This window comes from Clarias gariepinus, chromosome 7, assembly GCF_024256425.1.
Source record: "Clarias gariepinus isolate MV-2021 ecotype Netherlands chromosome 7, CGAR_prim_01v2, whole genome shotgun sequence".
Lineage (NCBI taxonomy): Eukaryota > Metazoa > Chordata > Actinopteri > Siluriformes > Clariidae > Clarias > Clarias gariepinus.
Genome location: NC_071106.1, coordinates 18,662,550 through 18,679,720, shown reverse-complemented (window position 1 = coordinate 18,679,720; position 17,171 = coordinate 18,662,550). Strand labels below are relative to the sequence as shown.

The following is a 17,171-nucleotide window of genomic DNA, read 5'->3' as shown; positions in this document are numbered from 1 at the left end:
ACCAGGACCACCTGAGCATTTTTCTCCATAGAGGCCAATCAGGCATTTGTTAAGTCTGTTGTAATCTAAATAAAGCTACTTGCTCCTGACACGAGTTTGTTTAGGTTAGGGTTAGAAACACCTGTTTGCCATTTACCGCTAACCTGATCCAGAATGCAGCTGCCTGACTGATGTTCATACCATCCACGCTCTCTCATCACCCAATTGTTGCCTTTCATCCACTGGCTTCATTTAGCGGTCACGTCAGATTTAAAACAATTATGCTTTCCTCTTAAAAAAAAAAAAAAAAAGGCCAGCACCCAATTTGTTAAGGGTGCTTATTAAATGTGGCTATGCAGCATGCTCCCAAGGCTCAACCTGATGATACGATGATAATAACTCATACTTACTCCTTCCTAACAGGCTGTTAGTTTGACAGTCTTTTATAGACACTCCTCTAATGGTTCTAGCATGACAGTGTTAGTACTTCACTGTACATTAGGGTGTCTGGCAAATTATGTAAATAAGAAAGATAAAGCCTTTGCCTTCATATAGTCCAGAAGGTGCTGTTCTAAGAGGGCTTTATGCAAGTCATTCACTTTTAAGCCAAGGGATGCTGAGACCAAATTAACAGCAATGTTGCCCCCTGCTGATGAGAAACACACATTACGATTATAAGCAGAAACATCCATAAAAACATGATTTTAACTGAGGGGAACTCAGCACTCGAATGTACTTTTTGTGATAAAAACATAAATGACTTTTATTAAGCCTGTTTTTTTTTTTTTTTTTTTTTTTTTACAGTTTTCTGCTTTGTAATTTTGGACGATTTTCAGAAGTCCCAAGATTATATACAAATCCACATATTATAACCCACTGTTGCACATAATCAACACAGTATGAAAGATGATTTCCAATTCATGTAAATTAAAAGTTAGGTTTTTTCTAAATCTGTACAGAAACTTACTCTTGGAGAGTGTAGAAAAGCTGGTTATTTAACCAGTTATTTACTGGTCAGCCACAGTTTCACGTTTTTAATTCATCCCATGTAGAACGCCTGCATTACATCATCAAGAAATTGCAAGGCACTGCCAAGGAATTAAGTAATGTGAATTTAGCTAAGACATCAGTACAGACTTTATAATAGACTGTAATTTAAGTCTGCGAGTCCAGACGGATTTTCAACTGAAAGAAAATAGGGGATGGTTAAATACCATAATATACAGGACAACCTGAAACTTTGGAACTATAAGTAGCGAATGCTTAATTTGGCAGCCTCTGAATACACTGAATACAAGAATGTTGAACATTTCTTAATGTATCAGAACTGATATTACATGCAGAGGTGAATGCCTCCATTAGTGCCTGATTGTTCTGAGTCTATTCAAAAAAATTTCTTTTGTTTGTTTTAAAACCATACAAGGTCTGAAATGGATCCAGGTTTTGGGCCACCCTGCAGCTGTAGGAGATCACTGTAATTTAAGACAATCTTACATTTTACACTGCCAAATTCTCTCCTTCAAAATTTATTCTTGCTCCAAAGATTAATAGTAATCATTTGTTAAACTCCCATAACCAACTGATTAGTGGCAAAGTAGACACTTTATTGCATCTTCTGTTTGACTCAAATGGGCCAACGCCCAAAATCATTGTTAACAAAACTGAAAACAAAAACAAACATCTGTCCTTCAGCAGCAATTGTTGCAAAGCCAGTTTAAAACACACCTGTATGGCTAAAACACCTTTTAGAACAAAGATTTTTTTTCATTGATAAATTATGACAGGAATACTTGTAATAAATATGTACATCAAATATATATCACTTGGACTTTACACCTTTCAACCTTTGTTTAAAGCATATCAAAACTGACAGATAAAGCTGTTAGTTGTGCTTGTAGCTACATGGGAGAAATTCTGTAATCTTGAAAACAAAGTAAAAGAAACAACCCACTTGAAGCAGTCTTTTTAGTCTTTATCAAAAAAAGAAAAGAAAAAATATATATATTTTTTTACAATTGTTCTGTAGTCACACTGACATGAAACACTGCTTTGTGTGTTTGTGCATGTGGTCTCAACAGTGATGGGTTCACCCCAACAGGAGGCCTGACAGAGCGTTCAGGTCCCGCATGTAAGGGTTTTCATTGAGGATGCGGTCGATGCGCTGCGTTTGGTCAGGGAAAATGTCGTACAGCTTCCTTTTCAGCGCTGTAGTTTCTGAGGGTGAACGCTGTGGAGGTGGAGAAGGGGAGGGGCGAGGTGGATGCCAGTCAGGGGGCCCGGAATGGGGCCAGTGCGATGCTGATCTGGACTGAGTGGGCAACTGGGCATGCGTTTGGGCATAGACTGATGGCGTGGACTGCAGATCCATCCTCACTGGAGGCATGAGAGGACTTGTAGTTGATCTAAACAAAAACATAAATGAGGTGACATCATTTTTCAATCAAAGTAACATGTTTTAATGGTAAACCAACACTATGCATGTATATTTTTGGGGGCAACTTACCGGCTGTCTTTACGCAGGAACTGCTCCAAGAGAGGCCCTTGTTTTCCCAAAGGATCATCTGGGATCATGAAATGATCGTCCGCAAATGTAAACTGCAGGAGTCTGTAGAAAAAACAAACAAAACAAAAAAACAGTTCATATCCAGGTTTATCAGTTATGTCAAAGTCTCCCTTCTGACTTATGTATGTATATAGACACCAAACTAGAGAATATTTTTTTTTTACCTCTTCTGTATTATCTTTCTCCAAGCCTCAGACTGTGTAACAAAGTCTCTCAGGTTGTCATTAGTGACAATGATGCCTCCAGTCTTCTCTGCCAAGTGAAGCAAGAACCTGTAAGATGGCAGGGAACAAAACACTATCAACTGTTGCTGCAATATTTAAGTTTCTCTTTCAGCATTTTTTTTTGTAGAATTTTTTTTTTTTTTCAAAAGATGAAAATGATTAGCATTTTTCTGTGTAATGACGAATCTTATGAGATGATTTATGATCGTCTACATCAAAATAAATGAATGGAAAAATTTACCTGTCATCGTGTGAAGATATCCTTTGCCCACAGACCTCTCTAGATGGGGTGAAGGACAGCAACCGCAAGTCCTCTAGCTGATTAAGGAAATGTTGTTCTACCCGGAAAAAAAACAAACAAATATTATTAAAATCAACCCAGGAAGTGCAAACAAACTAGATTGTGAGCACATTATGTGAAAATAACTATTTAACACGTCATCAGGGATGCATGTATATAACAAACCTCTGAAGAGAATGTAACTCTGGAAGCCATGTTAACTGACCTCCAAGGTGCTAAAGAACATTTACACCTGACTTGCAATCAACCTAAAGCAAGTGATGCTGGAAGATGGTAAAGGCCCTCGGTAATCTTAACAACGGTCTGTTCGCTTTGTTGCAGTCAGGCAAACACATCCACACCCTTAAGGCTCGCACTGGAGCTTTTTCCTGTAGGCTATTTGGGCACTCAGCATGGACAACACCCAAGACTGACCCCTTTGACAGTTTGACATATAACAACCCCAAACCCCATCTTTTTGCTAATACACAAGTATTGAGTACTTTTAGTGTACACTTTTTATAAGAATTCTTGCCACAGACAGTTAAAAACTCATGATGATAAACAATTTATCATCACACAACCAAAAAACATAAATCTATTAAAAAATGAAGGTTGTGGTAAATCAATCAGAATTCAAACTCGATAACTTCATTGTTTTTTGGCCAACCACATGCACTTATACTAGACTAGGCTAAACATCAGAAATGTTAGTAAAAGAAGAACACTGAAGCTAATATTAGGAGAACAAAATACTGACTTAAAAATGATTCATTACATAAACCTAAAGATAACTAACCAAACCCTATGTCATCACTTGCACTGAGAATAGGAAAAAAGCCAAATTCTTGCTAGCCGTGACTCATTGGCAAACCAATTAGAAACTTGCTATAATCAGAATTGATTGGAAAAACAATTATAATAATGGACTTACAGATAAGGTATGACTATGATAGTACTACATTAAATGTCTGCCAGTCCCTAATGTCCTGGAAAATCTGAGTATTAGCATGAGACCTTTGAATTGACATTTTAATTGTGACATTTTCATTTTGAAAAGAAAATACATATACTGTAGCTTTATCAGGTCTGCTAGAACCAGATGCAACATGACATAAGAACTTCACCGTTAACACGAAAAGTGACCTATTAACACACATCAAGACCTGGATCACTGTTCCTTACAACTAGTTATATGAGCACAAATCCCCACAGCCATGCTCACAAATATAATGTAAAGCCCTACCAGAAAAGTGGATATTCTAGAAGCAAAAAAAGGGTCTAAATCTGGAATGCACATATTTGTATGACGGTCAGGTGTTGACATGCCTTTGTCCGTAACTTTACTGAACACTTTATTAGAAACCCCTGTAGACCTATGCATTCATGAAAGTATCTAATCAGGCAGTTATATAACAGCAGTGCAATGCACTTACAGACCATGCAGTTCCAAGCCAGTAATGCTCACACCAAACACCAGAAGGGAGGGAAAATGTCAGTGATTTTGACCCTGTCCTGATTGTTGGTCTTTACACCACATGATTGTGTAAAGGCTATCTGAATGACGAGGGTATCACAACTGTTTTATTTTTATTTTTTACTCTCCTATGGCATGGACATATTCCAGGATTTCATAAATTAGCCACATCAGAGTTGTGACCTTAACACCATTAAATGCCTTTAGGAAGTGCTGGATAAGATTATATACATGATATAAACGTAAGGTAATTAAGTAACGAGTCAGTTGTTATATTAAGACACAAAGGTCAGTGGTTCTGGAATAGCACCATGATGAAACTGACTCTCATGATGACCTTCACTGGAAAGAAAAACCAAAAACTACCTTTCCTGCAGAAAAGTTATTTTAGTGTTACCAGCCTCAGAAATCACCATTAGAGCACCACAGATTAGAGTCTTCATGAATGCTTTACAGAGCATAAGAAGCAAACACATCTCAATATCAACTGTTCAAATGAAAGTATTGCATATATTGAATGCCTTCAGCATTGTTTTATCATTTGGAAAGAAATAAAAATCTGAATGGATGACTGAATTAGAAGGTGTGCCCAAATAAACATGTACAATTGCTTTTAGAACACTTGACTAGGCTGCATTTACTTGAATGACTGATAGTATATATAACTGCACGCATGCACACACACACACACACACACACACACACATATATGCATTATTACTTATTAATTCTAATAAGTAATTATTTAATTAAATCCGACGCATGACTGTTTATAACATTGCTTTTATCCAACATTCTAATTTCACTTATGGTGCAAGTTAATCTTGAGGTAGAAATAAAAAGGAAATCTACTGTCCAAGAGACACCCACAGTTTGATACATGCGCAGTACACTGTGAAAACTTGTGGTTTATAATCTAGCAGGCGATTTAAGACGTGCCCACAGTTTGCCGGATGCCAGTATGCAACCAAAACCTTGGTTTATAATCTGGCACAAAACTGCTTAAGAGTTTCCTTCTGCTCAATTTAGATTTTATTCATAGAGCAAGTTTAATTTCAGGCAAATACCAAAAGGCTGATTTCAATAAATTCGTTCTAGCCAGTTTTGCGTGATGCTGGGACAAAATCTGGACGAAGGGACGGACGGGAGGACAGACAGGCGATGCACATTTATAAAAGTAGGCATATTGAGCTGGACTTGTAAACTGAACTGGTAAAAATTGTACTTGTTAATTTTACTTATTTGTTGTTTTAACTTGTTCTTTTTCTAATCAGCAATTTGATTTGCATTTATATAGCAAAAGCTCTTGGCGGTGATGGGAACCGAACTCATAACCTTCCAGTCAGTAGGGCAATGATTTAACCACTGAGGTATGACTCAACCACAGAATGGTCCTGCCATTAACTGTACAGTTACAAGTGAGACAGAAGCATAGAACTGAACTGTGGTTAGGGGTCTTGTTCAAGCACTCAACATTGTTCCCAGGCAAACCTGGGAAATTAAACTCACAACCCCTTGGCCTCATCACCACAGAGTTACTGTTGTTCCCATACACAAAATATTGGCTATTTAAAAAAAAACTAATTGCCTAATAATGTTTAGACTTTTGACCAGCTCTGAAGTGAGGGAATCTACTGGGCTCTTACCAGTAATGTTGGGGTCCCTTTTCTGCCTCCACTGGGGTACAAAGACAGTGATCTCTCGATGTCCCCTTCGCCAGAAGGCTTCCACTGCAATGGCAATCCCACGACAAGAGAAAATTCGATTGAGACCATGTCTAGAAAGAAGTGATATGTGATATGAATGTTAGTGACACAGAAGGGTAATGCATAATGCACATCTTAAACTGCACTGGTAGCAGAATTTAAAATATCAATAGAATGAGGGTTATTAATGAAAAAGGACAGAAGAAAACTAGACATGTTCATTTTTCTGTAGTCTAAGACAGTTACTTGATGATACTCCCCAAAACAATTGTGAAGAAGTGAGCATCAGACTCAAAAAAAAGTTAAGCTTCAATCTTCCAGGTATACTAGTATAACAAACACCTGTATTGTATCTAGGAACAAAGTTAAGATACATACATGTAGACACATACACACACCTCTGAGGGAACTTCCCTCTGTGAGAGAAAGTGAAGTTGAACAGGAAGTGTTACTAAATCCACCACAGTTGACGTATATAGTAAAATAACCTTGCCATCTGGAAATGTAAATTGACAAATGTGCAAAAAACCCATTCACTTCTCCCATGGTATATCTACCAAGAAATAACCACAAAAAAAACCCTTGTAATTTTAACAAAGTGAGATTCACATTATCACACAACAGCATCACTTGCTCTGGTAACCAGTTATCTTACAGCAGTGCAAATTAAGTTATTAACCTAATAGTGCTGTTAAATCATCAGGTATTCTAACACTTATTGTAAGCAGGTATTGTTTTTATATAGCAGCATAGACAGCAGAGAAATAAATAAAATAAGGGCAAAATGAACATTGGCCATTACTGAACAAACAGGATACAACCAGATTTGTTTGTAAATCATCTGACGGAGCATTTACACAAGAAATGGGGTATTGATGAAAATCCAGCTATTTCAGAAAACATGTGGATCCAATGTGAGCTCCTGGATTTGCATAAATTCAGTATAATTAGTGTACTTACTGAGACAAATCTCTAATGCTAGGCTTTACATGTACTGTATCAGTGGCATGAAACACTTTTTGACATGAAACAGCATTTTAATTTAACAAAAATAATACTCATTAAATTTTTTTTTAATTGCTCTTAAATAGTAATCCTAGATTACTATTTTTATTCTAGATGTTTAACATTGATGTCCAAAACAAACCCATAAAAAGAAACTTAATCTGTATTTTTTTTAAAGCTGAATTAAAGCATGCCATGTTTAGGAGAAGCTCTTTCACTGAGGTGATTGGAGTTTATCCACATAAACACATTAAGAACAAAAATCCACATTAGAGTAAACATTTGGAAATATGGTGGGAATTTTTACTTGGCAAAGGTAGATCAACGAGGCCTGTTTCACAAATCTATTTTTAAAATAAATACCTATTTTCAATCATCACTGACACTGAATTTATTTACAAAAAAGTTAATTACAACTCAAATAATAATAATGCAGTGCAAATAAAACAACAGAAACTAATACTGTGAGTGTAGAAGAATTAATAGCTCTATGGCAGAAGTAGAGCATTTGTGACCATTTTCTTTAAAACATATTTTGAAATCCAGTTAATTGTGCTCTGACTTTAGTAAAAACTTAATGCAGATTCCCCTTATAGAATGGAGAGGAGTTTTTCTTTATTTTCTCCATGCAGATTTATTATTATTGCGTTTGCGTACCAAACCAAAAGCAAGAAAAAAAATTAGGACAAAACAGTAAAATTTATTAGTACTTTTATATTAAATGTATCATTAATGGCATTATTAATAATGTCAAGGTTATGGCTTTGTCAAAAAGGAGAACTATTATGTTAAATAAATTTTGTCATTTTAGATACCCAGTTGTGTCTCCAGTGTGCTCGTACAAACACAAAATTCTCTGCATTTTGTCCTTATATTTTATCGGCTGGGGCTTAAACAAGTCAATTAGATTACTAGATACTGTGACATTATATAAGAAGATACCTTTCCCCAGGTTGCCCGTTAGCTCTGCTTTTTGCTGTCTTTGGTAGGGCATAGCTCAGCAAAAACTAATTTACAGAGATACTGAAATGGCACGTTTGGAGGAGGTGCAAAATAAAGGTAGATTGAGGTTTAAAAAAATAAATAAACAAAAACATCTGTGGGGAATTTCAAATGGCGTATTAACAGGCAAACTGAGAAAACCGGAGACATACATCATCATAAAAATCTCTAAATAAACTAGAATATTTCTAAAAATGCTCGACAAATCGTTGCGCAAAGCAATTTCGATACTGATGAGTAAAATTTTACAGATCACGTCACAGCTGCCAAGACAAGAAAGTTTCATCCTCCAGATAAATGTAGGTCATCTATGTGAATCATTAGCATACAATGTGGGGCAAACTAGTTCCGATAGTACAGACATGGCTTATAAACTTGGTATCGGTTTTTGTATTAACATTCTCAACACCTGTCCTCACCCCCTGCACCCCTAAAAAAAATTTTTGCCTGCTCATAAAAGAGCTTACATTTTTATAGGTCAGGACATCCCTTAATTCTTTTTTCCACTAGGAAGTGTCTCATAGCCAGTTACTCAGGGGCTGTCAATGTGTTTTTTTTCTGAACTCCCACTGCTAGATCTATAACTACCGCACATAAAATTTCACTGTTATTCAAATATGCCCCTAGCGTAAGTCATCCTCCTACACCTAAACCATTAATTGCACCTTGGAGCCCACTGTCACAGTTCTCATAACAAGAGGGCCTTTCAGGAAACCACCTAAAGAATAGAAAAGAAACGCAGAAACGTAACATTTGAAAGAGATGACAGAGAAGAGGAAGCTTAAAAGATGCGTGGGATGAGAGCCCACAACCTGAACCAATACAGGTCACCCACTCATCTTGTACCTTATCTTGGTTTATGACACCCACTCTTTTTCTCACACATACACACACACATGCATGTACAAACCTGAGTTCAAAAACATTTATATTCACACGACTTACTGGAAGTGACTTCTTAACCTTTAAATATTCTTTCACATTCAGATAAACACAAATACATTCAGAACTACAGTGAGGAAGCAAGAGTTACTTTTCACTGTTTATCAACTAGCCAAGTATATAATACATATTTGCAACCAGCTACACTTACGCCATGGCCACATTGCTGCCATCTATGATGATGTGCCGAAGGTCTGGGTGTCCGGGTACATCCTGTAGGACAAGCCGATAGGGAGTGCGAAGTGATTGATGAAAGCGGGACATCCCTGTAAGAGGCATGGCCTTTGGCAGTGCTGGTGGCTCAGTGTGGGATAGTGGCACTCGTGGACAGGTCTGGTAGGAGCAGCTTGGCCGTGTTTCTGTAGCAGAACTGCGCAGTGCAGTCACAGTCTCCATCCGCATAGGCCCTACAGTCTGTGAGCCACCTCGTGACAAGCAATCAAGCCGACTGTCCGATTTAAAATCCAGAGGCCCAACTGTCCTGCATTTTCTCCCAATCTCTATGACATCATCGTCACTGTCCAGAGATGTTGAACTAATTGTTTGGCTCTTCTGGTTCCAACCATTACTGCTGGGCACTTTAATATTCTCCTTTAGCTTGATCTCGGTTAAAGCTCGACCTTGCACTCGTTCCTTCTCCTTGAGCCGAGAGTAGGTGGAGGTGGTGGAGGAACATTGGTTAGCCATAGTGGAGGTCTCTTTGCTCTTTTGGCTTTTTTGGTTCTTTTGGCTCTCCTCCACAATGCGCTCCAATAGCAGAAACGTGTCTTCGGTTTGGCCTGTTTCATGCACTACCCGCTCTACAACATCCTGCTGGTACCCCATGGTTCTAAAGAAGTTTACCAGACACCGCAAGTTTGTCTCAGGACTCACAGCTTCTCCTTCATCAGATGTATCCCCCGTGTCCAACACCAGTGCGCCCATCCTGCCAGGAGGCCTTGTCCGTGTTTGGCTGTTTGCACGAGGTTTTTCTCTGTCCTGGTCCTCATCCTTTCTTTCCAGTGAATACTGCCTTTTGGTGTCCCTTTGCTCACTTTCAGATGAGCGCCGCTTGTGCGTTGGCCGCCCGTTCAGTACCAGTACGTCAGTCACTGGAACACAGCTTGATGCCGTGTCATCAGAGAAGGACTTGTCCTTTGTTGATGACTTTTCCTCAAAGGTTGCGACCAGGATCCTATTAGAGAGCTCAGTGACTGGAGTGCTGGTCTGAGAGCGGTCCTGCTCTACGTCTACAATGATACTAAGCTGCGTGGGGCTCTGAGCCAGCCCCAGAAGCTCCTCCTTCAGGGCACTTGGCAAAAGCAACAGCTCCATGGTGTATTTATCTGCCCGCTCCTCCACAAAGTTTTTAAAGGCTCGCTTGACCGAGGGCTCACGGTCAGCTGGCAAACTACGTTTCTCTTGGAAAAGGGCAACAAACTGCTGCACGCGGCTCTGCGCCATTACCACTGCTTCGGCACAACCCAGAAGCCTCAGGCGGCCTGGCTCCAGTACCTGTACCTCAGCGCTTGTGTCACGCAGCAAATGGTCCAGAAAAAGGCCACCAGCACCAGCAAAGATACAATGCATGTCCACTGGATATTTTTCTTCTTTCTGCAGCTCTGGGTCACAAAGCCCCTTAACATATTCCTGTAGAAACAGAACAGTATGGCTGCATTAACTATCACACAATAAAGGCTGCAATCTGTTTGTCTTTATGATATATAAAATGCAATTATTTGAAGCAGTTATGCTTTTCCATGCGTGTCATTAGCCAAAGATGGTGGGAATCAAATGGCTGGCATGCACTGAAGTATCTTATAAAATAAAAAGCAAATTTATATAAAGTTGTTCATAATAATGTGAAGTAAGAAGGTGCAATACAATAATTTTAGATTGAGTTGGCAAAATTAATACTGGAAAAGAAAACCTCAATAAGTTAAATGCAATCCCTAAACATACCTAATTAAGAAGTACACCCATGCATGGATTTGTCTTTTTCTATGTTACTTTGTCATACTCATGGTAAGGTACCTGCAGGGCAGCTTTTCTTTACACCATGATCCTGAAAAAAAGTGTCTTCCAAAAAGTCGTGTCTAACTGCACGGGTTTGATAAAAATTCATTTAAAAATATATTGCACAATATTTCTGAGTAACTATTGCAACACATTTGTCAACAGTAGCCATGATATTGGAGTTCAATCCAAGGCACGGAAAGGTCAATTTCTGAGGTTTGGACCTGGATTTATTTTATGAACCACGGGGAACAATTCCTGATGTTCTTGTTTTTCTTCTTTTTATTTTATATTATTATACTATATTATAAATGCCCCAAGGTTTTGATGGGTGGAAAGAGGCTTTGATACCATGAAAGATTTATGTGACTCAGACTTGAGTCTGTAACAGATTGACTGGTTTTACCACTCCTTCTCTGCAAGTGTCATCATGACACAGGAACCCTCTAGAGCACACCATTGCATCAACAAAAGGAAGCTAAAATTTTTCTCTGTTTAATTTAAATGAGTATTCCATTTACCGAACATTACAGGGACAGATTACCAGTAATGACAAGGGGCTGAAACTCACAGCTCTGTTGGATGGTGGAAACTGAACACAAAGCACACAGCGGGGGTCCCCATTCTGACTTAGCAAAAACAAAAGTGTGACAGAGCTGATGTCATCACAGGATATATGACAGGTCGCGCCACTCGACAAGTTAAATACATGCTACAAGCGCGCCTGATTAAACATCATGACTGATGAACAAGTCGGGCACATGTGCGAGAATGATAATTTGTCACGACAGTGCGAAAAGCGTGGCAATTTCAGTAGTTTCAAGGTTATGACTTGTCACACTGTATAAGATGATCTCAGCAAAATGCATAGACAAACCGTCTGATAGTGTGGTAAAGTCATACCCTGATGACAGACCTGTGAGAAACAGGGTATCGGTCGGTAACTTTGACAGGGTAGAAGCTGGGTAATAAAAAGCATCATGAACTAACAAGGGTTAAAATAAAATAAAAAAAACATTTACACACACACACACACAGATTGTGACTAAGATTACATAAATTAAACAGCATGCCTAGATTTTTATTTGTGTGCAATGAATCATCATATAATCCACAATTACACAACCCCTAAACAATCTGAGGTATGTTTAAAAGCATCCAGTTGAGTTTTGGATGTAGCTGGTCCTGGGTTTTCCAGGCTAGCACTCATCACAGTGTGGATATTCCCCATTTCCCGGCAGCAGCAGCACTTCTTACTTCCGCTTCGCTATTTAACGTAAACATTGCAGCGTCAGGAGAACTGAGTAAAGTTAGAAAAAGTTACACGCAACAGTGGGAGCCGGTGTCCTGTACACCTCATAGCATCTACATTATTATTATGATCCCTTTCGCTCTGGGAATACTCCGGTCAACACAACGCTGAGGGTTATGTATGTGAAACACTTTGTTAAAAGCTGTTTTTTTTTTTTCATTATTATTAACCCAGGCACTGAACTGAGAGAACTAAAGATAAGCGACTTTTTTTTTTTTTTTTTTTTTACATTTAAGTCATCTCTTTATCTCTCATCGATTCACGCCGAACTTCCAAGCAGCAACATCCATGAGCTAGTTACAATTTCACACGTCTGTGTTATCACACAGAAAGCCCAAGGATAAGTAAAGAAAAGTAGATTACACCATTCTATAAACCGATCTGCATTAGATCCACATTTTCCATCGCTGACCTCAAAATATATCAGCTCATGTGTGATTCGCAACAGACAACATTTTCATCACTACTTTAGCCCTCCTCAGGAGTTTTGTTTTTATACGTGTACATACATTTGATGATAAAACACAGTACAGCTGTATTACCTTTGCTTTGGATACATCCTCTTTTTTCCCCTTCAGCTGAAGCCAGATTTGCCTAGACGCTTTACTTCCGTGGGCTCCGACTGTGTGGTCCAACAGGCCAATAATAGTAAACGATACCTGGAAAACTTGTTCGACTCGCGACTTGGCGCATTTTAACTCGGGCTCTCTGCCTTCGTGCACTGTAAACTCGTCGATGGTCCACGTCTCGGGCAGGAGTTTACCAGCGGCAGCAGCGCGGCTGTTCCCCGGCGGCGCTGCGCAGCTTAGCTCGGTGATTCGCTTCATGCCTGGGAGGGGCCGCGTTGTTGACATTTTCCTATTTTCCCCCTGCTGTATATTCTCTGTCGACGCTATATAACACACACGCTGTAATACGACTCGCTTCCCCCCTTCATGGTTTCAGCGGCACCGTCTCCGTCCCCCAGCTTAATAAGTGTCACACTATCACTGTGGCGTTTAACTTTTACTTCGCGTAGCTTACTGCATCCGACAAGCTAGAGAACCCGGAAAACCCCAGCTGACGTCATCAGCAGGCGACACTACTTATCCATTACTGGTCCCTTACTAAAGTGACAGCGGCGAAATTTCGATTTAAAAAAAAGAGTTCTCGCTACCATTGCTTTTAGATTAAGAAGAATGCTTTTGTTTCACAAATGTTTTTCAAAATATTTCCCCAAAAATATTTCCTGCCATTTATAGCAAAATATGCACAGATTCAGACTGATTTGAATGATTTCTCTGCTCTAGGTGGCGGTAATGCGCCAAAATATGACATTTAACCCGAAGAAGAAGGCGAAGAAGAAAGGAATGAAACAGAAATTGAGGAGAGGAAGAACGCATGGCAAAAAAAGTATAGTTTTGAACTTTTGATCATAAAAACCTTTTGAACAGCGCTGTGGCATAAACTGGTTTGTGACTGGATCAGGATGGCAACACAGGCAACTGAAGAGGATTTAGTGTTAGGCACAAAAAGAGTGATTTTAAAAAGACTTTAAAAAGTGCTTTTAAAAAGAAGTTTCATGATGAATTAAAAGAAGAAAATTTGTTGTGTCCACCACACCTCGATACACTCACTGGCTGAGCCTGAACAATTGGGCTCTTTTTTTGGCACATAGAGCATATTAAACTTTTGGCCAGGTGCCCTGTGTCATGTACATCCTGTACATCAAAAGAACTAGTCATTAACATGAAAGTCATTGAGAGACCCAGAGACAGACAGATGATGGGATATACATTTGCATTTTCCCTGTAAACAAAAGGGTTCCAGCAGACACAAGCTGTTTGGATATATATTTGCCTGGATACGGGCTATAGGAAGTGTTACCATGTGCAACGAGGCGGTTGTTTTACGGGCAAAGAGGCATGGGATCCTTCTCACCATATGTGTACAAGCTATGCAGAAAAATCTCATGTGAGGGCCCTGAGCCATGCCTGGGGCCTAGACTCTCAGGCATCCTAAGGGCAGCAGATTCCAACCTGTGTGCTGTACATCCTGGTGTGTGAAGGGCCCTATTGTCTTCTTAAGAATTATTTTTTATTCGGGCCAAGGCACTATGACATCAGCCCTGTGTCATCATAGTTTGTGAAGGACCCTATTGTTTCTTAACAATTATTAGGGCCCAAGCACTTTTACATCAGTTAGATATTTCCACTTATTCTGCTTTAGAGTATCAGCTACATTAAATTCCGGGCTTTTGCATTTGAAAAATGCTTTATATTTTGAGAGCAAATTAAAAAGTGGCTTGGGTCTTATGGTAAACAAGGTAATTTGTGTCAAAAAACATAATGCATAATTTACAGTGGAATATAGGGTAATAGCCAATGACCAGGAGTTTAAAGGATTTAAAATAGATAGGTAAAAAATAAATATATTTGTATATAATTATATTTATATATGTTTTTTTCCTGAGCAAAAGTCAGGAGTTTATAATTAAAGGTTATGTTTATATTTGCAGAGATAGAAGAGAAAGCAAAGAAGGAGAAAGTATAATATATGTTTAACAGATTATAATGTATACAGTAGTAGCAGATGGCACAGATAAGGATTTTAGCAAATATTAAAATTATAGTAAATTTGAAAGGCGAGATTGTTCAGTATGGATATTTTAATACACACAGTATACTATGTAATAAAAAGCAATGATAAGAATGGAGCGGTAATTAAGGAACTTATGGAGAAATTTAGTAATTATAAATGATGGAAGTAGAACAAGAATTATTATTTAGAATGGCACAGGAAACTGCTTTGGAATGGACTCACCAGTACCCTATTATTAGAGAGACAGGAACAAAACGAGAAGAATGTAACATAGGAATTTTGAGTAGATGGTCCTTGGAACGAGCTGACTGGGAAAATATGAGTGATTGAAGCATCTAGAAATGGGCAGAGTGAACAACATGTGGATGAATGAAATAATTCTATTTGTAAAGCTATTTTAAGTGCTGAAAATAAGTGCATTCCTAGGAAGAGAGGTAAAAAAAAAAAGAATGTACTTTGGTGGACAAAAGAATGTAAGAATGCAATTAAATCTCGAAATTAAGCTTGAAAAGTTTTAAAAAGAACACACAATTTCCAGAACCTTACTGAGAATAAAAGGGCTCAATTTAATGTAAAGAAAACTATCAAAAATGCAAAAAATGTTTATAAAAAATAATTTGAAAAGGTATTGAGAAGGTAGGAATGATAAGAAGGGTCTCTTGCTACATCTTTTTTTACCATTTATGCATCATATTGATCTTCTCATATCTTTAACCCTATTTTTTGGACTGTCAAATTTATAGATGTTTGTCCCTTGGGTTTGATTTGTTGTAATTAATGTTTTTTTGTTGTTGTTATTGCTGCTGTTGTTATTGTTAAATGTGTTTAATGTGTTTTGTATCCTAAAAAAAGATAAGAAGGATTAATGAGTTCAAGAAACAATATGGATATATAATACTAATACATGATAGTGCAAACATTCATAAAGATTCATAGTTCATACAATATAAAAAGGGGCAAAGTGAAGAACTTGGTGATACCCGATAAATATACTCTAAATAAATTAAATATCCTATTCACCAAGCCAGAGCTGAACCATGCTCTTAGGAAAACTGAGATGACCTCACCAGACAAATATCAGATTATATTATGATCAACCACTAAAGTGTATAGACAATTTTGCTAGAACTGTATAATAAAATCTGTAAAAGTGTGGAAGAAGGGGAAGATGCTTAAAAATTGGAAGGAAGCTATAATAGTAAAAGTAAACCAGGAAAAGATGGCTGTAACCCAATTAAATATCATCCTTTTGCAATATATGCAAACTGAAAAAAAAAGATTAATAGGCTAATGATAAAAATATGAAAGTCAAAGGACATGTACTGTAGCAGTATGATAATGACTAAAAGAGCAATTCAAGTAAAAATGGCAAAAATTTGGAAAATTTGTGGTTGATTGCTTAAGGAAGTATAGTGAGTTCTTTATTTTTTTATTATGATAATTTGTGTTTTCTCGAATGTGGAGAAAGAGATAGGAGTGTCTCTGTTTTCAGATGATGGACCAATTTGGAAAAGAGGAAAGAATCTAAAATTGTTGGCAAGAACGTACAAAAGCTGTTAGAGCAGTTAAAGAGTTTTAATTTAAATGAGATTTCAGATTCTCAATTGAGAAAAAAATGTGTTATTATACAAGGAAAATAGTTAATAGTCATTTTAAAATTAACTAGTTAAATACTTAACATTATGGTTTGATAAGAAAATCACATAGGGTAAAGGTTTAGAAATCAGTGACAAATGTAAGAAGGTTTTAAAGATTAATTCAATTTATTTGTATAGCTTTTTTAATAATTGTCATGGTTGCCAAGCAGCTTTACACAATCAAAAGAAAGTTTGGGAAATTTGTATGAAATGTGAAATATTGGTATGAATCAAAATGATTAAGAGATGCCTCGTTGGGAAGGAATGAGGAGCAGAGAAGTCTGCACTAAAGACTACCTATAGAGGGTTGATCAGGTCAGTGTTCGATTAAAGGTTTGGAGTGTTTGGGTCAGCTGCCAGTACAGTACTTAAAAAAAAAAGAACACATTTAGTAGCAGGCTTTAAGACTGTGTGCAGGAGCAGTTAGAATGACTCCAAGGGCAGTCCTGCAGATAGAATATTATTGAAT

At 37.9% G+C, this 17,171-nt stretch overlaps 1 protein-coding gene across 1 annotated transcript; it reads right to left on the bottom strand.

The window, feature by feature from the left end:
• Positions 1 to 1,562: 1,562 nt before the first annotated feature.
• Positions 1,563 to 13,528, bottom strand: n4bp1 (nedd4 binding protein 1). Its single transcript, XM_053500447.1, has 7 exons — positions 13,028 to 13,528; positions 9,330 to 10,807; positions 6,170 to 6,300; positions 3,008 to 3,104; positions 2,707 to 2,814; positions 2,483 to 2,584; positions 1,563 to 2,381 (listed from the first exon to the last, which is right to left on the bottom strand). The coding sequence occupies exons 1-7, from the start codon at positions 13,337 to 13,339 to the stop codon at positions 2,066 to 2,068; spliced, it is 2,544 nt and encodes an 847-aa protein (XP_053356422.1). The 5' UTR covers positions 13,340 to 13,528; the 3' UTR covers positions 1,563 to 2,065.
• Positions 13,529 to 17,171: the final 3,643 nt, after the last annotated feature.